We start from the raw sequence: 23,835 nt of genomic DNA, 5'->3' as shown, positions 1-23,835 counted from the left end.
ACCTTTTCTCCTAAATATATACCCCTCTCTGCGACGCCCTCATGGTCTCTCTCCATTCTTGCTTTCATCATCACTTCCCTGCACTCTCCCTCCCTCCCTCTCTCTCTCTCTCTCTGAAACCAAAATATAAAAACAATACCCTCATTTCCCATCAATTCTCTCTCTTTGTCCCCCTCCTTTCTACTCTCATCTTTTATTTTTTCCTTTAACCTTTTCACTAAAGAGAAAAGGACCATGCCTGTGTTTAGTACTGGTGTAGAAACTCCCAGGAGACACTCACCGGACGGCCCAGATCAATCCAAAGTTTGTCCTCCTCCTCCTCCTCGAGATTCCTGTGACCTCCCATCTTTATTGTTGTCGTCTTGTTATCCTATTACGCTCAAGGTACTGCGAAGGGTTCTAGCAAGAGGGTTTTCCTTCTTCTTCTTCTTTCGTTCTCGACTCATTAATTTTGATGATAAGTATGACCTTTAGCCGTTTTGTTTTCGTTTATTTCATGCAGTTTATGGACGTGGGGTATAGAGTGAAATTTCAGAACAAGAACAAAGGAAGTAATATCAAGAGGATTTTCGGCCATGGCCCTACAATTTCTGATCAATTTCAAGATCGTACAATCTTGAATGGGATCACTGGCATGGCATCCCCAGGAGAAATCCTGGCCATTCTTGGTCCATCAGGAAGTGGAAAATCAACGCTTCTTAATGCACTTTCCGGAAGAATCCAAGCAAACGGTTTCACAGGAACAGTGCTCACAAACAACAGAAAACCAGTGAGACAAATAATGAAAAGAATTGGTTTTGTTACTCAAGATGATATCCTCTATCCCCACCTTACAGTTCGTGAAACCCTAGTCTTTTGCTCTTTACTTCGCTTGCCAAAATCACTATCAAAGCAAGACAAAACTTTGGTAGCTGAGTCAGTTATATCCGAGTTGGGGTTGGCAAAATGTGGGAATACAATAATTGGAAACGGTTTTATACGTGGGATTTCTGGTGGTGAAAGAAAGAGAGTGAGTATAGCGCACGAGATGTTAATAAACCCTAGTTTGCTCATTCTTGACGAACCCACGTCAGGTTTGGACGCAACCGCGGCTTACAGGCTGCTTTTGACATTAGGGACACTTGCACAAAAGGGAAAGACTATTGTTACATCCATGCATCAACCTTCAAGTAGAGTTTACCAGATGTTTGACTCGGTTCTGGTGTTAAGTGAAGGAAGGTGTTTGTATTTCGGCAAGGGAAGTGAAGCTATGGCCTATTTCCAGTCGGTTGGATACTCGCCGTCTTTCCCCATGAACCCTGCTGATTTTCTCCTTGATCTCGCTAATGGTACGTATGCTTCAATCTTCTTTTTAATTTGTAATTTTCTTTGTGCTATATTATCTCTCTCCTTTCCTAGTCGGTTGTGCGCATGACCAGAACCCTTCGTATCTAGTTAACAACAATTGCACGTGTTTGTGCCATATTGAAAACATTCACTTGTGTAGCGTTAGCTAGAAGATAGATCCTTGAAGAAATGTGCCCGTGAGCATTAACTTGGTTGGGGTAGTTAAGGCTTAAGATGGTAGCAGAAGTAAGTTTTGGAAGACTAAAATATATGAGATAACTGTAGGACTTGATGAAGATGGCAACAGAGTCAGGTCATGAGGTGGTCGATCCATTATGAAGGCAACATCATGTGGCATGTAGATGCACTACTTCTCCATACTTTTTCTTTTTTTCTCATGTCATCTGTATCGGTGATCAGAGCTATAAGCTGGAGTAGACGTGGACACACAATCCCGGTCCCTTTTGTATAACTCTAAGTTCTGGGGCAGACCCACACTAGGTTATGGTGACCCACTGAAGCTGCAATAACTATTTTCTGTGCCACACCACATTAGCTGTAGAGGCCGTGAGTGTGGATATCTTGTAGATTATGACTTGGCATTCATTTTTTAATCTTGATGTTGAGTTGGAGTTATTATACACGTCTTTACCAGCACCTTTCTAAGACCTAAGAAAGAAAACACCTGACAAAGTGATCAGCTAGCTAGGCAGCTGCCTTACCTAGTGGTGGTGGTTGGATGGTAGTGGTGGTGATGATGATCATAATGGTTTGATGAATCAATAATTATTCGAGTGTGATGCGTGTTTTGATTTTTGGGATCGTGATGGATGTAGAGATTGTTCTGTAATAGTGGCGAACAATATTTCTTCTGTTGCTCTCAACGTGTCCTCGTCTTCTTTCCGATGATCTCCTTTCCTTCCTTTATTTACCTCTTTTAGCCAACTCGATTTGACTTCTTACACTCTGTTTTATTATTGCTCCCTTCTTTTCAACCTTTCCGCCCTAATTCTTCCACGTGCGATCTGAAGTGCGTGTTATATACTCCACCATATCTCATCGAAAACTACGATTTGCCTCTTCATTTCGGAGAACATTAAACTATAGTTGCCAAACAATCTCTAAAAAGAACAACTTGCCGTTCAAGGGTTGAGTTTCTCATGTTTGAGTGTTGGAAATAGAGGCTCCTTTCATAATTTTTGTTGAGAATACAATGTTACTTGGAAACATTTTCCCAATGTGGGATCCGAGTAAAGGACAAAATAGGACCCAAAATTAAGTACCACATATACGTACAGATGGTATTAGAATGGACCCTGCTGCCATATATATCCTTAGCTATGGTTTTTGGCTAGCTATGTCTAGGTTTTTATCCGAAGAATCACATCATCTGCTGTCGTTCGGAATGGATGGAGTACAATACAACATTGAATTACATGGATGAACACATGAGTTGACCGACTTGTATAACTTTTCGAGGAGGGTGGTTCCTTACACTATCACAAGCCATCATTTAGTGAAATTGTCAATATTGAGTGCCGGGTGTCGTTACTGTTAAAGGGAATCGTCGTATATTCTTTGCCAAACTAGAATGTATTAAGTTTCTTAATCGAAAAAGGACCTAGACCCACGAAGTATTTTCATGTTAAGAGATGAATTAGGTTATGGAGTAATTAAGCTGATACTGTAGTATTCTATACTTTAATAAAGGAGGGAGCGTTGTGATTATCTCTGTGGAGCACACTCAAAGTTTGAAGGAAATATATTCATTGCATGCCAATCTTTTTGTTTGGCACTACCACATTCGATCAAATTATATATAATATTTGAAAATCTAGCTTTGGAATGTACGTTTAAATATTATTGCCTCCATTATTTTGCTGAGAATAGTTGGGTGGGGGCAAGCCACTAAGACAAAAGTCCGCAAATAAATAATTGTAGTACAGGTTTACAGCCTAGGGTTAAGTGTACTTTTGACTTGTAGTTTTAATCCTCGGGTAATCCTCGGGTAATCTTGTTTAAGGCTAGGTTTATTACATTGAAAACGTTGGAGAGGTTTGTTTATTGTTTTTGCTTCTTTCTTTTTTCAAAGCTTTCTCTTTTATCGATTCTTGGACACTATGATGATAAGGTGAGGAAAATATTGGTGACGTACGGCATTCATAGCGTGAGAAAGCCTCTTTTAGTCTCAAGAGAACTTTGAAGGTGGCAAATGGCATCGTTGTCTCTTGATCATTGGTGTCTTTAGCCTTCTCTACTTTCTAATCAATCTATATCCCTAGCTAGTAGTGGATACATGTAGGGAGAGCTTTAAAGATTTTGGCAACGTGGAAGTTTGGGCAAAAATGTAGTTGGGGTCCGAAAGCCATCAACATCTGACGATATTATTTGATGTTTAAGTCATTGAAATGTTTTGGTCCTTTGATTATGATAACTAGGGCTATTGGGGTCCTAGCTAGTTCTGATGCTTTGTCTCCTAATTAAATCCTGATCTTCCCTTTCATGCATTTTCCCTCTTCTTGGTAAATTCTGCCATTCACAGCATCAACATTTTAGGAGAATTTGCCGTCATATGTGACGCTTTGATGTGTGTGATCTTATGGTGAGTGGTGGCTATCTTGAAAAGATAGTGGCCACTTACCAACTTCTTGTGATTCTTGTTCAGCGGTGGTTGTAACAGTGACTTTCCTATTCAGTTCCGTGCCATGTCAATGCCATCACTGGGATTCTTTCTTCTCTTCTGTCTTTTGGTCAAGTGTCAAGATTTTAGTGGCAGATACTGGGCTTGCTACGCATGATTGTTTTCCAAATTGACTCCAACATTTTGAAGATTAATTGCATGGCCGGCCACACCGCAGAAGTCTTTAAAATGTTTTCTCTCTTTTGCAAGCTTTTTCGCAACTCTTTAGCCTAGGATTTCTTTAGGGGGGGGGGCACGTGTTGGGTTGGCTTGCATTTTCCTAGGGCATTCTCTCACAAAAGTTTCATAAAACAACTTTATCTGCCTTGATTGATGTTAAAATAATTGAAATCATACACTAATTGAATTCTATAGCAGCACAAACACTAGTGGACACCCACCTTACCACAAACATTGGTCAGCTTTTGTTAGCTAAGCAGTGCTGCTCATTACTCGTTCTATAGTTTTGTGCATATAGCATGAATTTCAGCATTAAATTAATCACCACTATTTTTTAATCTCTAGTGCATTTCCTTTTTAGCTGTCTGCTTGTTTCGTTTTCATTCTTTATTTGGTAGATTTGGGTTCATATAAATGTGGTATAAGGTACATGTTACTGGTATCATTACTAAAAATTTGGTTGGCTGCTGTAGCTTAGTGGTGCTGCCTGGTCATATCTGAAGATATATTTTATATGGTTGGTCCAATGCTATCAGTAGGAATTTCCCTCCTCCCCTCTCACTTTCTGCTTCCAAGAAAAGCAGCTCCACTCTATTAAGCATTTTCTTTGGATACTTATCCCTTAATTTTCAGTGCCATGTATCACAATGATTCCGTGTCTTATTCTGAAATTCTATCTAAGCTTGATAAAGCAATACCCTCTTTTAAAAAATCGGTGCGTCACTTGTTCCTAATAATAGCTACAATATTGGAGTTATATTCCAAATTCCCAGCTAAAAGAGATGAGGTGGTCTATTCAGGTTAAATTCCCATACATATAATTGTTTTGGTCCGTTGGCACGCTGAAATGATCTCTCCATTTTCAAAGCAGCATAGATTAAACTGCAACATTGTATCTAACTTTGAGCTCCAAGGAAAAAAACCCTGTTTTTTTTTTTTTTATGAACAGGCTACAGCTCTATAAATCTCAAAGTGGCTACTATTGAAAATCTCAACATTCAATTTTTAATCCAAGAAATCTCAATCTCTGTAAATCCCAGCTAGGAAGTTTGTATGCATTTTTGTGGGAATTACTTATAAAAAGATTTCAGATTTGAGGTTCTGTAGTGGCCTCGTGATTGAATAGTGAATAGCTTAATAATTGCAAAATTTTATGCTATGTATCTATGCATGGCTTGATTGTCACTAAAAATATATTGAACATTTGCCTGTTTAATGTCAGCTTGTTGGATATAATCTATACCTGAACAAATTTTAACCTCTCGATTAACTTATGCAGGTGTGTGCCAACTTGATGGTGCTAGTGAATTGAGAGATCAGCCGAATGTAAAGCAATCTCTCATTGCATCTTATAACACTTTGTTAGCTCCGAAGGTGAAAGCTGCATGCATGGAGAGTGGTAGTGTTTCAACAAAAGAGAACGGTTTCATTGGAAGCCATTCTTCCAAAGAACATAGAAGCAGCGACAGAATTAGCATTTCGTCTTGGTTCAACCAATTCAGCATTCTTCTTCAAAGAAGCCTCAAAGAACGAAAGCACGAGTCTTTCAACACTTTGAGAATCTCCCAAGTAATCATGGCTGCAGTTTTAGCTGGTCTAATGTGGTGGCACTCGGATTTTCGAGATATTCAAGATCGTCTGGGTCTCCTGTTCTTCATGTCAATTTTTTGGGGGGTCTTCCCATCTTCTAACTCGGTGTTTGTTTTTCCTCAAGAAAGAGCAATCTTTGTGAAGGAAAGGGCCTCCGGTATGTACACTCTCTCTTCATATTTCATGTCTCGGATAGTCGGAGACTTGCCGATGGAGCTCATCCTCCCCACAATTTTTCTTTCTGTGACGTATTGGATGGCCGGATTGAAACCCGAATTGGGTGCTTTCCTTTTGACTCTGCTGCTTTTACTCGGCTACGTGCTCGTCTCCCAGGGTCTTGGCCTTGCTTTAGGTGCAGCAATAATGGATGCTAAACAAGCTTCAACTATAGTTACAATCACAATGCTAGCATTTGTGCTAACAGGAGGATTTTACGTGCATAAACTGCCACCATGCATGGCTTGGATCAAGTACATTTCTACAACATTCTACGTCTACAAGCTACTTATTAATGCTCAATATGGTGGAGGCAAGAATCTTTCATCTTCGCTGGGTTGCTCGCTACCTCATGGAAGTGATAGAGCAAGCTGCAAGTTCGTCGAACAAGATGTCGCAGGGCAAATTAGCCCAGCCATTAGTGTTGGTGCCCTGATATTCATGTTCGTGGGGTATAGGTTATTGGCATACCTCGCATTAAGGCGTATAAAAGCTTAATAAGTTGTAGTATTCTCAAAGCTTCTTCTTACCTCAATGGCTCTAACTGTAATTCTCCCAAATACATATATCGATGATTTTGATTTCTTTTGTTGTCTTTATGAATTATTATAACTACTTGGATCTTTCCCAATTAAGCAAGACTGAGGTTTGTTCTATCTCTATGCAATTTCATCAGTTTACTAAATGGTAAAATTAATTGCAAGATTAAAACTTTTCGACCAGATTAGGGTGAGATATAAACTAATAAACACATTGAAAGAAATCAAATTAGCACACTAATCTCTCTTAATTAACGCTTTGAAAGAAATAAAAAAAATCAAGTTATTGCTAAGGTGATGAGCAGTGATCATGGATGGATAAGGATAACTAACACGTTGATACTGTTTTCTTAATCTCTTTTAATTTTAATTTATAAGGAAATGATATATTTTAGCTGATTATGTAAATTAAGTAATGAACAGTGATTTGAGCGTCGATTAACAGAATGCATCAACAGTGTTTTACTGAAGCCTTCTCGTCCATTAGGCAATGTATAATCCGAGCCTTGTCGTCTAAAATTGTAAAACAATAGACGACTTGACGTTTTTGTTTTTTCCCTTACAGGCGGTAGGGACTTGAGGAGGCGAACGAAGAGGATTGATTTGCCTTTTGAACAGCTGCTGTCCTAAGTACACTTTCCAGCGAGTTCTGGAAGAGAAAGAAGAAACGGAAACAACTAAAAATCATCATCAACCTGAAAACAAGACCACAACAGCATTTTGATTCAGTTATTGAAGAAGAAGTGAGATAAATATTACTAAACCAATTTAATCGATGGAGATGGAGATGGAGAAACAATCACCGTCACCTTCGCCGCTGCCGCTGCCACTGCCGCCGTCTCTGCAATCAGAATCGAGCTCGTTAAGAGAACTACAACGCGTAGGTACACTGGAAATCGCTAGACCTCAACCACCTGTCGGTTTTCTCTGCGGTTCTATCCCTGTTCCTACGGACAAATCTTTCCACGCCTTCAATTCCGCTCTCGTTCCTTCTTCTCGCCAAACGTAATAATTCTTTTTGCTCTCTATTTTGTTATGTATTATGTATATAGAATAAGTAATTACTTTTTTTTATATATAAAAAAAGTAGTGTTAGTGCACCGAGGTACCGGATGTTGCCGACGGAGACTGATTTGAATACGCTCCCTGTGGTTTCTAACTTGCCGGAGAAAGTTCTTCCGATTAGTGCTGCTGTACAGTCCAAGTTCAAAGGAGGTAAACTTTTATTTATTGCGTTTTGTTATATTGATGATGGTGGAGACATGTTTGTGTTTAATTTGTATACTGATTGAGTGTTTTCGACCTTGAGTTGTGACGTTGATGAAATGAATGAATGGTGTGGCTTATGATTTAGGATTTTGTTGTTTCGATAAAGATGCTAGAATTTGCCTATGTTTGGTTAGAAAGACGAAAACGAATATCTTTTACTGGTGTTCTATCGAAGCTGTTATTGCTGGTGGAAATGTGATGATTGTAGTAAGTTTATGCATTGAGTTGGTAGAAAGGTATGTTGGATTGTCATGTTTTAGGATCTTTGAGGCACTTGTTGTTCTGGTTGAGCTCTTTTTTTTAGTGATTTTACTTGTCGAGGTTAAGATGGCAATTGAGATTGTTATTTTCTCTTATGGATGTGTCTTTGAATAGTTCATGGTCAGTGCTGTAATCAGATGCTTTATGTTATGTTTTGAATATGGAGGATTAGCTAGCCATAAGCCCTAGGAATATAATGGAGTTTCTACTATTATCTTAGTTAGCAGGGCATGTCCTATAATAGGAAGTTTCAGTTATCCATTGTGGACTGGAATTTGTTATCTGCTTCAAACTTCCTTTAGTGTGTTGAATTGTTTTAGGACTTGAATGAAAAATTTTAGTTATTTTATCTGATTCTTTGACTTTTTTCATGCTAAATAGAAGTGCAAGAATAGGTTTTCAATTATTTCCTCATCTTTTTTTAAGCTGTAACTTTTGAACTTATTAGTTTGGATTTTAAACTTGGCAGAATTTCCTTGGGATGCTGATGCCATCTCATCAAATCTTACTAGGAAATGTGAAGCCCTTGCTGTATCTGGTTTGGTGGAGTATGGAGATGAAATAGACGTGATTGCTTCAGCTGACATTCTTAAGCAGATCTTTAAAATACCATATTCCAAGGCTCGATTATCAATTGCAGTACGCCGTATTGGACAGACTCTTGTTCTCAACAAAGGGTTTGTATCTTTATATTCATAGTTTTGTTAATTTTCTTGCAAATATTTCAACATCTTGAATATTGTTACATGCAGACCCGATGCAGAGGAGGGAGAAAGGTTGGTCAGAAGACATAAAAATCAATCAAAAAAATGCACAGATCAATCTTTATTTTTGAATTTTGCTATGCACTCAGTTAGAATGGAGGCTTGTGATTGTCCACCCACCTATCCTGCTTCATCAAAGGGGCAATCAAATTCATCTGTTCTTCCAGGGGGAGATGCATCCCAGTTTGTGGGGCAGAGTGATGATGTTTCTAGAAATGAAGGATTTAACCATTGCTCAGAATATCCACATGTTAAACAGGATAACTTTTTTTGGGAGAGTAAAAAAAATAAAAGAAATAAGGGCCATCATCCTGTAAAGAAGTCTTCGCACCTTGGTGAGAAGCCCAGAAGCTCAATGCATGAAACTGAAAAACATAAAAGAGTCAGTAATGATGGATTTCTAAGGGTTTTATTTTGGCAATTTCACAATTTCCGCATGCTTTTAGGAAGTGACTTGCTTCTGTTCAGTAATGAAAAATACGTTGCTGTCAGCTTGCATTTATGGGATGTAACTCGACAGGTAATGAAAAAATAGTAACCCCGTCACTGTTTTATGATTTGCTGTCTTCTAATTTTTTCTCTCCCTTTTTAACAGGTCACTCCGTTAACTTGGCTTGAAGCCTGGCTTGACAATGTCATGGCTAGTGTTCCTGAGCTGGCCATATGTTATCATCAAGATGGTGTTGTTCAGGGTTATGAGCTACTTAAAACAGATGATATATTCCTGTTAAAAGGCATCTCTGAAGATGGCACTCCTGCTTTCCATCCTCATGTTGTCCAACAAAATGGCCTTTCTGTTTTGAGGTTCCTTGAAGAAAACTGCAAGCAAGATCCTGGTGCTTACTGGGTACAAAAGTGATTTTAAAATACATTTTGACCTTATCTTTTTGAAGTTTTTTATATTTTAATTAAGACTTCCAGCTGATGCGGTCTTTTTAATCTGGTTTACAGCTTTATAAAAGTGCTGGTGAAGATATGATTCAACTTTTTGATCTTTGTGTTATTCCCAAAACTCATTCCTCCAACGATTGTGATGATGGCACAAGCTCCCTGCCTTCTTTAATGCATAGAGGGAGAAGCGATTCCTTATTTTCTTTAGGAACTCTCCTTTATCGTATAGCTCACAGGCTTTCCCTTTCAATGGTATAAAATAAGTAGAAATTTTGTATTGCTACAACACTTCAGAAACTACAAGAAGCTGTTTTGGTGTTTCTAATCCCTAGTTTTTCTCATGCAGGCTCCTAATAATAGGGCCAAGTGTGCCAGATTCTTCCAACAATGTTTGGAATTTCTAGATGATCCGGACCATCTGGTATTTATGTTTTCTTGAATATTGAGTTACATTTAGTTTGAGGGTTGTGGTCCTTTTTCTTGTTGTGTTTTTTGTTTTTTTTAAAAAAATTATGATTGAGGACACAATGATTAAAACAATATGATATAAACAGGTTTTTTAAAAAAAATTATGATTGAGGACACGATGATTAAAACAATATGATATAAACAGGTGGTGCGTGCATCTGCTCATGAACAATTTGCAAGGCTCCTTTTGAATCATGATGAGGAGCTGGAATTGACATTTGAATCACTCCCAGGAGAATGTGAATTTACAGTTCCAGTTGACTCCTCAGACCCCTTGAGTAGATTCTCTGAATCAGTTGCTTATGAAAATGTCTCTTCAGTTGCAGAAGACAGATGGGGTGAGGAGGGAAAAGCTTTTCAGGAAGTAATATCAGAAGCCTCGGTAAAAATGACTTTGGAGTCAAATATTTCGACTCCAGGAAATTTGATAGCATTGGATGATACTGAATCAAAAGATTCAGGAGTTTTGCCTAGTTCCAGTAGTGATGAAATGGTTGCTGTGTGCAAAGTTCCTCCAACACCTCCCCATGTGGTGCAAACTGTGGCTGATCCAGTCTCATCTAAGTTAGCTGCGGTACATCATGTTTCTCAAGCTATCAAGTCGCTCAGATGGATGCACCAGCTGCAAAGTTCTGATTCAGAGTTGCTTGACGAAGGCAGTTATTTTGATGGGCCACCTTCCTCAATGAACTTTTCTGTTTGTGCATGTGGTGATGCTGATTGTATCGAAGTCTGTGACATCCGACAGTGGCTACCAACATCAAAAGTGGATGAAAAACTGTGGAAACTAGTTCTTCTTCTTGGAGAATCTTATTTGGCACTAGGACAAGCTTATAAGGAGGATAAACAGCTGCATCAAGCTTTGAAGGTAGTAGAATTAGCATGTGCTGTATATGGATCAATGCCACAGTTCTTGGAAGACAGTAGGTTTATTTCCTCAATGGTTACTTATTCATCCTCAATAAAATGCAATGATGGAAATGAGAAGATGATATCGTGTGTTGGCAACAGAAAAGAAGTGAAATCCAGTTCCAATGACAGGTTTCTTGCTTATGAGCAGTTTTCTTCTACGTACCTCTTTTGGGCCAAGGCATGGACACTGGTTGGGGATGTTTATGTTGAGTTCCATTTCATGAAGGGTAAAGTGCTCTCAAATCAATCAGAGACAAAATCTTCTGCTAGAGAGTTGAGAATATCAACAGAGGTCGTGAAAGAAGTCCAGAGGCTGAAGAAGAAGCTGGGGCAGCATAATCAGAACTGCAGTACATGCTCCTTGGTGAATTGCAGCTGCCAGAGTGATAGGGCAAGTAGCGGTAGCAGTGCAAGCAGTAGCAGTGGAGATAAACACTCTGTAGCTTATGGTAGAAAGCACAGTAAAAGATCCCATGCTAAGGGTGCCACCTACTCATTCATGGTAGATTCTGATGATGGCCGGGCACATCACAAAGAGAAAAGTAGAAAGAATTCTGGAGAATATCCTCAGCTTGACAAAGGTGATAATGATACTGCAATTGAAGCTTCTGATGATAAGCATAAGATTAATTCCTTGGCAGGCTGATAATGATACTGCAATTGAAGCTTCTGGTATTGCAGTTGATAAGCATAAGATTAATTCCTTGGCAGATACCAATTCTGATGTATTAGAGGGTGGTTTGGAAACACATGATGCAGGTTCCATTTTGCCTTCTCAAAGTGAAACTACTTCAAAAGAAAAACCTAAACCAAGTAAAGGAGGGATATTTAAATATATTAGCAATCCTGCTGTCAGAGATGCAGAATACAATCTTTCTGCTGCTTTAAGTTGTTACCAAGAAGCTAGAAAGGCCTTGAGTGGACTTCCTACTGGCTCAGCAGAACTTCAATCTGTAATTAAAAAGATAGGGTGGGTTTGTAATGAAATGGGTCGGAATAGGCTAGAAGGAAAAGAGTTGAACAAAGCTGAACTTGCATTTGCAGATGCCATTGATGCGTTCAGAGAAGTTTCTGACCATGCCAACATCATATTAATTAATTGTAATTTGGGCCATGGTAGACGAGCATTGGCTGAAGAGATGGTGTCCAAGATGGAAAATCACAAATCACATCCAATCTTCCAGAATGCCTACAAGGAAGCTCTGCAAACTGCAAAACTAGAATACAGTGAATCCCTCAGGTATTACGGGGCAGCAAGAGCAGAACTAAATGCTATTGCGGAAGAGGATGATTCGGTGCCAACTGTCTTGAGAAATGAAGTTCAGACTCAGTTTGCTCATACATATTTGAGGCTTGGCATGCTTTTGGCTAAAGAAGATGTTACCACAAGAGTTTATGAAAATGGAGCATTGGAAGATATGCCTGTTGTTACTATGAGTCCAAATGAAAAAAGAGACAGGAAGGAAGTGAGGATGCATGAGATTTCAGCTAATGATGCCATTAGGGAGGCATTGACTGTGTATGAATCTCTGGGTCAATTACGGAAACAAGAAGCTGCATATGCGTACTCTCAACTTGCTAGCTACCAGAGGGATTGCTGTTTGAAATTCCTGAATTTGGATCTAAAGAAACCCAATTTAAATAAAAATGGAAACAACAATCTTCAGCGGGTGAAGCAATATGCATGCCTGGCTGAGAGGAACTGGCAAAAAGCAATGGACTTCTACAGTCCTAAGACACATCCTGCCATGCATTTGACTATTCTTATTGAGAGATCAGCTCTTTCATTGAGCCTCTCGAGCACCTTACACTCAAATGTGGTATGTTCTTTGACCATTTTTTGCTATATGAGATCCTCATATTCCCATCCTTACTTTCTCACGTGATGCATCCAAGTCTGAATTTCTCAATAAAGAGCAAATAGAGAAGACAGATTTCGGTGCTAAAGAGGGATCTGTTGACATGGTGTAATCTAGTATTTATTGATCAAATAAACTGAATGTTGGGATAGGAATATAGAGGTGGATAGGACAAAGATGATTGTCTCAGCAAAAAGATCAAAATGTTTCCTACTCACTATCTTACTGATGTTTCTCTTTGGTCTCTCTTGCCCACCTGAGTCATGACTGGTTATCAGTTTTAATCTCAGCAACCTTTTTAATGGTAGCTCATCTATACCAGTGTAATGGTGACTTTTTGTGACTTTTATTCTTATTTCCACTATCATTTTCACCAGAAGCCATGTATAGCCATCTTGTGATGAACAACTTCGGTATGTATTGGTAATTTAGGAACCATTTCATTGTGCCCTGCAACCATGTTGTTTGAGCCATTTTCAGATCCTTGTTTATTTTTTAAAAAATCTTTATGACTGCATTCTTATCACAGTTACTGGAGAGGCACTGATCAATTGCTTTTGTTCCAGATGCTAGAATCAGCTCTAGCTCGCATGCTTGAAGGACGTCATATATCCGATGCAATATCAGATTCTTTTGGGACTGATTATCCTGAGATACATTCCAAATTCTGGGGTCAGCTACAGATGCTCTTAAAGAAAATGCTGTCCTTGGCACTCTCTGCAAATGCAAATAAGCCTGCTGCTTTTGCACAGCCAATTCCATCATCAAGCAAGTGCGGAGATGCTGGAAAACTCAGGGAGCTTTACAAAATGTCCTTGAAGTCTTCTAATTTAAGTCAATTACATGCCATGCACACCCTATGGACATCGTAGATTGAAGCATCTGCATTCTAGTCTTAAATATTTGCTCCTCAAATTGCAAAGTGGCAGAGTGCCTGTATATAACCAGTTTCTTGCTGTGTGTTGTATGTTATCTTATACCTTAGTAGCCAGTAAACACTTCAAAGGATTTGAAATATTGTGTCTTCAATAGGATTCCAGAAGAACTGAATTGAAGAATTAGATCTTGACGGGATTTCTTTTTCCCTTTGTTTTCTTAGTTTTCCTGCACCTAAACCTTACACTATACGACCCTAGACCCTAGACCTAGATACGTAGCAGTTGTTTAAGAATGTGCATAGAGAAAACTGGAGCCCTTTTTAGACTAATGTGAATGCATCAACGTGAAGCAACAACATGTAATTTATTTTTTGTATTTAGTTAAATTTATTAAGAATCAGTGTTATAACATGATGCATTAATTTTTTGATTTTGCTAAATTAACTCCAAATGCATCCATTAAATTCTAATTTAATAGTATGGGATTTCCCTTTCCCTTTGTTTTCTTAGTTTTCCCGCACCTAAACCTTACACTATACGACCCTAAACCCTAGACCTAGATATGTAGCAGTTGTTTAAGCATGTGCATAGAGAAAACCGGAGCCCTATTTAGACTAACGTGAATGCATCAACGTGAAGCAACATGTAATTTGTTTTTGGTATTTAGCTAAATTAAGAATCAGTGTCATAACATGATGCATTAATTTTTTGTATTTAGCTAAATTTATTAAGAATCAGTGTTATAGCATGATGCATTAATTTTTTGTATTTTGCTAAATTAACTCCATATGCATCCATTAAATTCTAATTTAATAGTGCTAAGGTGTTACATGCTATTAGATTTATTTCTGTATTTTATAAGTATTTTTTTAAAAAATTATTTTTTATTTATTTTAAATTAATATATTTTTAATGTTTTTAAATTATTTTGATGTACTAATTTTAAAAATAATTTTTTAAAAAATAAAAATTTTTATTAACATATATTTTAATACAAAAAATTATATAACTACATTTTCAAATAAACATCCAAAAAATTGAATATAACTAGTATAGATGCTTAATACAACTACATTCCCAAATAAACATCCCAAGAATTGAATATAACTAGTATAGATGCTTAAAAAATATCGATAGAACAAATCGCATTGCTTTTTATTCAGTCTTCAATCTCCGGAATAGAACAAATTGCTTTTTATTCAGTCTTCAATCTCCGAACTGAAGGACTACAACGAAAACAAAAGGTTTCAAACAGAAGCAAGTTAACCGGAGTGATTTTTATCACTCAAGCCTGGGCCAGCATTCGTTCCAATTGAAAAACAAAAACAAAATAAACTTTAAACCCTTTGAATGTTCAGATGCCATTTGCTGAACTCTCGACTAAGAAATATAATTTTCATTGACTCTGTTTTATTAAACTTTAAACCTTCTTATTCAGACAAAATATTAGTTGCCCAATCTTTTCTCAATACTTACATGCAGCTCTAAGAGCTTCAAAATCACTTAAAAGATCCAAAATTTGTGATTTTTTTCTATATATCAGCCCCATTTCTTTTCTTACATCCAGAGGATGGAGGTTTTTACCACTAGTATCAGTGGGTAGGACTTGGAACTAGTGAAGGATCCAAACTTGCTGTAGCCATTGTAAGATCTTCAATGTTTGCTTGAACTGAGGTAATGATTGCTACATTGCAATCCTCATGGTTTTTCATCTGAGATTAATAACAGCAACAAGTCAACAATCATAATTGATAACTGATAATAGCAATGTTAAAACTAACTGTGAATTTCATTTTCAAAATATTACGAAAATAATCATATTATCTTCTTGATCTTATCTTGCAATTGAACGGTTCATGAGTTCAAGTAGTGTTGAGGCTATCTATTGTCCCCCACTCACTTTTTAGCTGAACTCGAAGGCTTCACAACTTTTTATCTATCGACTAAAGTCTAGTGTTCATCTATCTGACAAATAATACGCGAGCATGTTCATCAATTAGGTACTCCATACAATGAAAGTAACAGGATTTGTTATCACAGTAGCGAGCATTTTTGTACATTTTCTGCAATTCGCACAGAATGTGACAATTGCCACTATGTCTCAAAGTATTACATCTACAGCAATGTCAAGAGTCTTGTGGCCAGAAAGTCAATGGTGTTGGCATCTGTTTCTGTGGTTAAACCACAATGATAAATGTGAAACTTCAATTGGGTAACTTAAGAATAACATTATCCTCCCAACGCAGAAATGGGCTAGCTTTCAGAATTTAGCTATTCCAATTTCTGCTGTTTCAAGTTCGTGGCTGCACAAACTATTGCCTTCATTTAGCATCTGAGGTTGCATTTTCAACCCCCAAAGCATCAGCCAAATTAAAGTTCAGGTTGCTTCTCATGGTTCTGGTCCGCCCAACTCCTCCATCACCCTTTCTCATCATTGCAGCAAACTCCCCATAATCTATCCTCCCATCCTGTAAAAAGTGACATATTAACAACATTGAGTTAGGACTGGGAACTTAAAAGATATTATGCTTAGCAAAAGTAGTGCCCGTTATATTATTCAATATGAAACACAGAATAAAATTCATTCCATTTCAGGCAAATGGAACTGATCAAGACCCCCTCGTATCTTTTATATTTGTCTACATCAATATGGGCATTTGGCACCTACACCTTCAGTATAAACCAGGTTATGGCTGGCAAGAAGCAACAGATATAGATCTAGATTCATCATCTCCTGGCATGAGGCTTCATCAGCAATAAACCAGTTGCAGCAAATATGAATACCGTGATCCCAGTGCAGTGAAACAGACGGGAAAAACCAACACCAAACTTTGGAGAGAAAATGCAAGATTTTCCTACCACTTATCTAGATTTTGTTTTCCATCTTCCATCTATTATCTGTGCGTTCGTCTGGAAGAATCATCATTATCCAGAAATCAATTTCCTCCTTGCTAATAACTGCTTGAATCTCATATGTGCAAACAAAGGGCTGCTTCGACCTTACCTCAAGCCCACAAGCAAAACCTTAATTATACTGTGTGGCTAAAATTACCATCATTATATTTTCATCTGAATGTAAGAGATCAGATAGGTAAAATATTTTAAACCATTATAAGGCCCATATATGTTCATATGGAACTAATAAAGAAGTTTTGGTGTGAGAATAATGGCAATGATGATGAAGGTGATATATACGAGGTACTAGGATTAAATAGGAAAGTGAATTATTAGATGTGGACCAAATATAAACATACAGACTCACATTGTCTTGATCAATTTCTTTGATTGTCTCATCCAGATGTACATCACCAAGACCAAAATCTTTGCAGGCCTGTTGAAGTTCATCAATCGTGATGTAGCCACTACCATCTTTGTCAAAATAGGAGAAAGCTGCAACCAAATTGTCCTCTCTCTCCATCTTATTCAAGTGCAAAGTAGCAGCAAGAAATTCACCATAGTCTATGGTTCCACTGTTGTCTACATCAGCCTGTAGAAGTTTTCGTGCGCAGTTAGCAAAAACAGACCAGCAGTTATCCAGAAAAATTCTCGTTAGCAATATAAATAAATCATGTTCAGACTGTAGGCACAAAAGCAAAGAAATAATGAAAAGACTTTTTTCTTAATCCAGCTTCTTGTAGGTGTTTACCGCATCCATCAAATCCTTGATTTCAGTTTCTGTCATCTGAGAACCAACTCTCTTCAAACCATGTTTAAGTTCTTCAAATGTTATTGTCCCACTATTGTCTGTGTCAATCATTTTAAATAACTCTTTCAAACCACCAATTTCTTCTTCAGAAAGCCTTTCTGCTATGACCTACAAAAAAAGAAATTCCCAATACCAAGAATGAAAGCACCATTATAATTGAAAATAGCTGTCTTATCATAGAAAGACAAGAAAGAGAAATGGTTTTGACCACCAAGTTTCATAACAGCTTCTACAGAACACAACTAGAGATAAAAGATAACAGTAGACCCAATATTTTATCATAGCATGCAAGTTCCATTCTAAACTCGAACAAAATGTCTAAACTGGGTGAAAGTTCCCACTGTTGCATAGTTTCTTTGTGAACAAACATTCGTGTCCGTTAACAATACAATCTTTTGACGCATGTGATGATATTTTGCATATCTAAAGCTTTGCTCAGTGATAACACTATCAACATTGAAGGATATATTTTCTCTTTCCCGCTCCTTCCATTCCTTGCACATCACAGAAAGCTATTAATGGTTGAATTGTTCTAAGAATAGGAAGTATAAGTAGCATTGGGATAATCCCTTAAAGAGATTATAAATAATAAGCTTAAAAGAAATGGGCGTAGAGGACAATCGTTTCAGGATCCTAAGGTGTACTCCAAACCAATGCTGTTGAGTGCTGACAGAGATGCCCACTAGAGAGACCATCACTCAACTGCTTTAGCTGCCTTCCACTTAGCATGCTGAAACGATCAGGCTTCACCATTATTCAATATTAATGCAATCAAATCAAAAGAGTACGCGTGTTTTTTAACATGTTATTCACTTAAAGAATGTGATACTAAGAAAAAACCACATATGGTGCCTTAAGCTCTGTGCATCCAATCCTTCAATTGAAGGTGCCACACGGGCATGAAGACACTGGGGAACCAGATAAACAGTGCCTAGCATAATGAAAGTTCTGTCCTTAGTAATGCTTGCTTTATCTTTCAAGTTTCTCAAACAATGCACAGGATGCCTGAGATATCAATTGTCTATAAAAGATGCATTACATCACAAAATCTTCTTTGGAAGATTTATCACATCACAACTCTATCAATGATTGTAACTTTCTCCTGATCTCAGCATCTCAGTTGCTTATTATGTGGATATTACAATTTTTCATAATTTTTAAGTTTAAATAAAAATTCTTCAACACTAGCAAGCCACTGTACATAAAAATGCATTTAGGGTATCCTACTATTAAAACTTAATTTTAGTTGTTTGCCTCTTTTTCCCATGAATATTACTTAAAGCAGATGCTTTTCACTTTCTAAAAATTAACTGAATCATTAAGTTGATTATCAAATTCCTGTCATTAAATTTCCCATGCTTACAAAAGTCTATATGGAAAATGGTAACAGGAAAAGCAAGGATAAGACATACACGCAAAGCCATCTTTTTAAGTTTATTCATTGCTGAGAAATGCTTCAGACGTGACAATACTGCAGAATCAAGAGGTTTGTCCGGAGCAACTCTGTCATCTACAATCCATGGGTTACCTGATAATATAAACAATCGCTATTATGTTTTGAACAAGATAAAAAAATCTTAGCAAGGTTACTAAATATCTGCATTCTTACTAGCTAAATAAAGTCCAAAACTAATAATATCCCGATGCAAAAGAAAGAAACCACTCACACAAGACTTCATGAGCAGTAATCCTTTGCTTCGGGTCCCTGTCAAGCATCTTTCTGATCAAATCTTTGGCACTTTCTGATATATTTGGCCACGGATCAGATTCTAAATCTAGTTTTCCTTGTAAAATCTGTCTGAAGATTCCTGAATCGGTATCTGCAAGTAGTAGGAGACGTTAAATACACTATACACTTCGTTGCAAGACTAGAAATGCAGAGAATGAGAGAAAAAACGGATTACGATCGATACCTGCCCAAAAAGGCGGAACCCCGCTTAATAAGATGTAAAGGATAACACCCGCACTCCAGACATCTGCTTGAGGACCATAGTGCTTAAGCAAAACCTCTGGTGCAACATAATACGGACTCCCAACTACATCATAAAAATATTGTCCTGTAGGCAAAAGGAATAGGAGAGAAATTAGCGAACCATACATCTTTGATGAAGCACCATTCAGAAACCAAGGAAACATTTATGCATACACGTCATTCCTAGCAACTTAAGTTTACCCAAAGAAGGTCATCAATGGTTAGAAAGTGCAGAGGAAAACAATGGGCAGAAATTTCTTTAAAATTTATAAATATTTATTCCAAGACAACAAAGAATGCAAGATTACCAATCACACACTAAGGTTCAAGATCAAAACAAAAAAGAAAAAAGAAACCTCTGTATACAAGATAAGAGAGATCAAAACCACAATTTCTTCTTAAGAAACAACGCTACAAGAACTAAAGAAAAAACAACCTGGCTTGTAAAAGACAGAAAGGCCAAAATCTGTAGTCTTGAGCTTGGCATCATCACCAGGTTTATCAAACAAGAAATTCTCAGGCTTAAGATCTCTATGCATAACCCCCAGACAATGACAATACTCAACCACCCCAATTATGTTTTTGGTCAATTTAGCAGCCTCTTTCTCGCTATAATGACCCTTAGCCACGATCCTATCAAAAAGCTCACCACCTGCACATAACTCCATAACCAAATGTACAAACATGGAATCTTCATAAGTATCCTTTATTTGCACCACATTTGGTTGCCCTGATAAATGGTGCATGATCTGAATCTCTCTATAAACATCCTCATAGTCTTCTCTACATAAAAGTTTCCTCTTTGAAATTGATTTGCAGGCATAAAGAGCGCTGCTTGCTTTATGGGTACATAGATACGTGATTCCAAATTGACCTTGTCCTAGTTTCTTGCCAAACAAATAATGGTCTCTAAGTCTTGGGGTTTGATGTCGCAAAACTGAAGTTGCGGGCTTTCTTGTTGTTGGTCGTGCTCTTGATGCTGCTGAAGATGGTCGTTGTTGTGGTGGTGGTGCTCTGCTGGTTTCTTCATTCATTTTTTTGGAAAAGTTTGAACCTTTTTCGTTTTTTTTTTTTTTTTTTTTTGTTTTTGGTTTCTCTCAATTCTTGAGGAGAGGAAGGAAGAGAAAGGACTGGTTGTACTTGTTTGAGTTCGATATTATGGGAGCAGAAGTGGCATTCCAATTCAGGATGATTTTTTTCTTTATTGCAAGATTTTTGGGGCTCAATTTTATTGGTTGGAAACAATTAACAAATAGTTTTCGCTAACAGGTCATCATATCACCGATCATGGAAAGTAGATTATGCAGGACCTTACTCTACAATTATTTTTTATTTCTTTAAGTTTTAATTAATTTTAACTTTTACTTATGTAGTTATTGATCAAGTTGAACTCGGGTACAATTTAACAAAATAATTCTAGTTTTTATTTTAAAAACATTGTCTATAATCAAGATGTTTTATTAAAAAATAAAACGTAATTTAGATTGATCAAATAAGTTCACAATCCAAGCTTTAAATTAGGTTCGAATTATTAAGACTCTTTTGATAACTATGCTTATTTATTATTGAGTTACAATGGTAAAACAAAAGGGAAGCAAAACATGTTATTTTTAGTGCAATCAAAACATAAAATTCATTTAGAAAAAGGGGTTTTTTTTTCTTTTCTTTCTTTGTATCTCTTGGTTTGCTGACTTTCTTGCGAAAAATAGGGTAAGAAGGTTTGAAACAAGGTTATTCTTGATTTGTGGAGCTGAGTGAATATGATGAATCCATGCGATTTATTGATTGCTTCTAGGTTAGATTAACAGAAAAATAGGGGAGGGGAAATCATTTTTACCATCCTCAAAAAGCATGCTGATTGGAATAACAACTTTTTTTCCCCTTCAAAGTGCTTTATTAATTTTTAACATTCACATGTAGAGATTTGCTTTGGCAAACATGAACTGGCGAAAGAAAGTAGGAACAAAGACCTATGTCTCCCCAACTTCCTGTTGATGCTAAAATTAAGCGAAGCTCAAACTTAAGAATCAATGGAAAACGTCAGATACTGAACTTCTGATGTACATCATATTCATAACATATTGTAAAAAACTATACGAGATTTGGATCCAGAACTTTATTAATATCTCAAACGTCGCAGTACAAACAAAGGACACGGGATAAACTTGTTCATACACGAAGGAAGAGTTGGGGAAGGCTTTAACAGCTATTTAATGCAACGTCCCTATCCCAGGTCCTGTATGCAGCTGAAGTTTCTTGCTGGGGACAACCTGAAGAACACCTGGAAGTTCTGCAACGAAAAGCATGTGATTATGAATATAAAGAAAGATTTGTCAAGTAAATTGTTAATGGCAGCAAAGGTCACTTGTGGATATATCAAATGCAAAATGCTACATGAAATTAAACATCATCAAAAACATTCAACACACGCAATAGAACAGAATTGTTTACATGACTCAAACCACTAAATACAATATATTTCGTTCAAGAAAGAAGATGCTCTCCATATGATGCCAACAATCATACACCCCATATCAGCTTCACATTTTACACATCCGTTCAGCAAGAGAGGCATCATCTGCATTTGAAATCAGTTGTGTAGTGAACAAAATAATGAAGGACGATTAAACAGGTTTTACTTGATTTTACTCAAGTGTTTAGATTGGAAGTAAATGGTAAGAACACGAAAAGAACATGCTTCCATGCACAATTCAAGCATATATGGTATTATAACAGCTAATGGAAATCAGAATTCACGACATCCATAATCCATGAAGAAATTCTTGCAAAATTCTTATTTAAATGGCCTAAATAATAAACCCGGGAGCTTGAATATAAAAATAAATAAATAAAATCAGGGAACCTTTACTATTATCAAAGAAAACCTCAAATTCACATTGTAAGATCAACAATCTCAAGTTTTTTTCATGAAAAAAGATCCCATTAACTTATGAAATCATTTCAATTAAAAAAAAAACTAGAACAGAGAATCATACTTGAAATTTGTTCAACTTGTTGTGGTGTCAGCTTGGCAGAGAATCCACTCGCTGCTGTCTTATAACTATAAAGCAAAGCCTCCTTTGCAGCATCCTCGCTATAGACACACACAACACAAAACCCTTAAAATCCAAAGCATAAATAAATAAATATCTATATAGATCTGAATTACAACACCATACAGTACGGTACCTGCCAAGAACAGAGGCGAGGGTTCGGATATGGTAAGCCTCAGGCTCTTCGTCCTGAGGTCTCTCGGTATAGACAATCTGAACCGATGCTGTTGATGATGAATCAGCCGTTGAAGGAACAGATTCGGCCATTCTGATTACAAAGATCAAAGCCAACAACAAAATCAACGGTGATGATGATGAGAAAGACAAGGGAAATTTGGTTCTTCTGTGCATATTGGCTTTTGAGCTCTGCTTCATCTTCTCTTATTTATAAACAGAATGAAAGTTATAGCTGAAATCTGAATAATTCAAAAGGATTACACTTCGCTCGATGCTTAGCAACGGAGTTTCCTTTGTCGTTTAATCTTCGGGATCCCCGCCGTGTGAGGGAGACAACCGTCGGCTTCTTACGCGTTACGTGGCTTTTGTTTTTTCTCTTTCAAGTTGTTTCATTTACAATTTTCGTTATTCACTAATGACTTGTTTGTTTCAAGGAAAATGAAATAGTCAATGGAAACTTAATTCTGATCGACATAAAAAAACGTTTTATGAAAGGAAAGTATTTTTATTTTTATAAAGAAAAAAAAAACACTTTCTTTTTTTTCATTGTCTATTTTTACTTTTACAAAGCACAATTTATTTCTTTTTTTCTTTAAGCATTTCAGAACCATTTCTTATGTGGACAAGCATTTTAATTTCAGATATTTTTTTATTTCCTTTATCTTTTAATCTTCTTCGTAGATCTGTAAAATATCTTTTTATCTTCTTCATAGATCTGTAAAAATTATTGTATAATATTTCCATAACACAGCAATTTTTCCATGATAATTTTCTTCTTTATCACTCATGAACATTCGGCAGTTTATTATACCCAAACAAACACCATTAAATGCAGAAAGAGGGGCACTTGAAAATCCCCAAACCATGTTAATCAATCTTCCCTGATAAAAAAAAATCCCCTCTTCCCCCATCCCCGGAAGCATTAAGAATCAACCCTTGCTCTCTCTTTTTTTTTACAGTAGCCGGGGGAGAACTGGGAAGGAGGAGCCCTGTTGCCCCTTGAATGTTTGATATTTGTCCTGCTTTTTTGTCTTAAATATTTGCTTTTTTGTGCACAAATGGCGAGAGAAATAGAAAGGGAACACGTGGAAACC

At 37.1% G+C, this 23,835-nt stretch overlaps 4 protein-coding genes across 7 annotated transcripts; 2 read left to right on the top strand and 2 right to left on the bottom strand.

The window, feature by feature from the left end:
* Window positions 1-65: 65 nt before the first annotated feature.
* Window positions 66-6,581, top strand: LOC105108959 (ABC transporter G family member 25-like). The gene is made up of 3 exons (XM_011003487.1): window positions 66-384; window positions 503-1,328; window positions 5,466-6,581. The coding sequence occupies exons 1-3, from the start codon at window positions 235-237 to the stop codon at window positions 6,488-6,490; spliced, it is 2,001 nt and encodes a 666-aa protein (XP_011001789.1). The 5' UTR covers window positions 66-234; the 3' UTR covers window positions 6,491-6,581.
* A 502-nt stretch (window positions 6,582-7,083) lies between these two features.
* On the top strand, window positions 7,084-14,206 carry LOC105108957 (erythroid differentiation factor-like protein). 2 transcript variants are annotated; one of them, XM_011003486.1, is made up of 10 exons: window positions 7,084-7,536; window positions 7,622-7,746; window positions 8,531-8,738; window positions 8,814-9,345; window positions 9,421-9,672; window positions 9,777-9,968; window positions 10,063-10,137; window positions 10,330-11,678; window positions 11,740-12,916; window positions 13,522-14,206. In XM_011003486.1, exons 1-10 carry the CDS (start codon window positions 7,307-7,309, stop codon window positions 13,825-13,827), a joined length of 4,446 nt encoding a protein of 1,481 aa, XP_011001788.1. In that variant the 5' UTR covers window positions 7,084-7,306; the 3' UTR covers window positions 13,828-14,206. The 2 variants fall into 2 exon arrangements, with proteins under 2 accessions (XP_011001788.1, XP_011001787.1); XM_011003485.1 differs by having other exon boundaries at window positions 7,616-7,746; window positions 10,330-11,677; window positions 11,739-12,916.
* Window positions 14,207-15,844: 1,638 nt separating this feature from the next.
* On the bottom strand, window positions 15,845-20,789 carry LOC105108956 (calcium-dependent protein kinase 11-like). The gene is made up of 7 exons (XM_011003484.1): window positions 19,948-20,789; window positions 19,453-19,596; window positions 19,207-19,359; window positions 18,952-19,067; window positions 17,480-17,647; window positions 17,096-17,320; window positions 15,845-16,301 (listed from the first exon to the last, which is right to left on the bottom strand). The coding sequence occupies exons 1-7, from the start codon at window positions 20,543-20,545 to the stop codon at window positions 16,155-16,157; spliced, it is 1,551 nt and encodes a 516-aa protein (XP_011001786.1). The 5' UTR covers window positions 20,546-20,789; the 3' UTR covers window positions 15,845-16,154.
* Window positions 20,790-21,514: 725 nt separating this feature from the next.
* Window positions 21,515-23,137, bottom strand: LOC105108955 (subtilisin-like protease SBT3.3). Of its 3 annotated transcripts, none has more exons than XM_011003483.1 (4): window positions 23,003-23,137; window positions 22,701-22,832; window positions 22,508-22,605; window positions 21,515-21,801 (listed from the first exon to the last, which is right to left on the bottom strand). In XM_011003483.1, the coding sequence occupies exons 2-4, from the start codon at window positions 22,829-22,831 to the stop codon at window positions 21,722-21,724; spliced, it is 309 nt and encodes a 102-aa protein (XP_011001785.1). In that variant the 5' UTR covers window position 22,832; window positions 23,003-23,137; the 3' UTR covers window positions 21,515-21,721. The 3 variants fall into 3 exon arrangements, with proteins under 3 accessions (XP_011001785.1, XP_011001784.1, XP_011001783.1); XM_011003482.1 differs by having other exon boundaries at window positions 23,033-23,137; XM_011003481.1 differs by having other exon boundaries at window positions 22,701-23,016.
* Between the last annotated feature and the right edge of the window lie 698 nt (window positions 23,138-23,835).

The sequence above is a fragment of the Populus euphratica genome, unplaced genomic scaffold (genome assembly GCF_000495115.2).
Source record: "Populus euphratica unplaced genomic scaffold, PopEup_1.0 scaffold401.1, whole genome shotgun sequence".
Lineage (NCBI taxonomy): Eukaryota > Viridiplantae > Streptophyta > Magnoliopsida > Malpighiales > Salicaceae > Populus > Populus euphratica.
This window is presented reverse-complemented; position numbering and strand designations above follow the sequence as displayed.

Excerpts from the sequence above, each read along its gene's own strand:
- LOC105108959 (XM_011003487.1), top strand. The coding sequence starts at position 235 with ATGCCTGTGTTTAGTACTGGTGTAGAAACTCCCAGGAGACACTCACCG. Across the intron at positions 385-502 it reads GTTATCCTATTACGCTCAAG|TTTATGGACGTGGGGTATAG; the intron begins GTACTGCGAAGG and ends TATTTCATGCAG. Across the intron at positions 1,329-5,465 it reads TCTCCTTGATCTCGCTAATG|GTGTGTGCCAACTTGATGGT; the intron begins GTACGTATGCTT and ends TAACTTATGCAG.
- LOC105108956 (XM_011003484.1), bottom strand. The coding sequence starts at position 20,545 with ATGAATGAAGAAACCAGCAGAGCACCACCACCACAACAACGACCATCT. Across the intron at positions 19,360-19,452 it reads GGTTCCGCCTTTTTGGGCAG|ATACCGATTCAGGAATCTTC; the intron begins GTATCGATCGTA and ends TACTACTTGCAG. Across the intron at positions 17,321-17,479 it reads TCAAGGATTTGATGGATGCG|GCTGATGTAGACAACAGTGG; the intron begins GTAAACACCTAC and ends AAACTTCTACAG.
- LOC105108957 (XM_011003485.1), top strand. The coding sequence starts at position 7,307 with ATGGAGATGGAGATGGAGAAACAATCACCGTCACCTTCGCCGCTGCCG. Across the intron at positions 7,537-7,615 it reads GTTCCTTCTTCTCGCCAAAC|AAGTAGTGTTAGTGCACCGA; the intron begins GTAATAATTCTT and ends TATATATAAAAA. Across the intron at positions 7,747-8,530 it reads ACAGTCCAAGTTCAAAGGAG|AATTTCCTTGGGATGCTGAT; the intron begins GTAAACTTTTAT and ends TAAACTTGGCAG.
- LOC105108955 (XM_011003481.1), bottom strand. The coding sequence starts at position 22,939 with ATGAAGCAGAGCTCAAAAGCCAATATGCACAGAAGAACCAAATTTCCC. Across the intron at positions 22,606-22,700 it reads CTCGCCTCTGTTCTTGGCAG|CGAGGATGCTGCAAAGGAGG; the intron begins GTACCGTACTGT and ends GTGTGTCTATAG. Across the intron at positions 21,802-22,507 it reads ACAAGTTGAACAAATTTCAA|AACTTCCAGGTGTTCTTCAG; the intron begins GTATGATTCTCT and ends TTTTCGTTGCAG.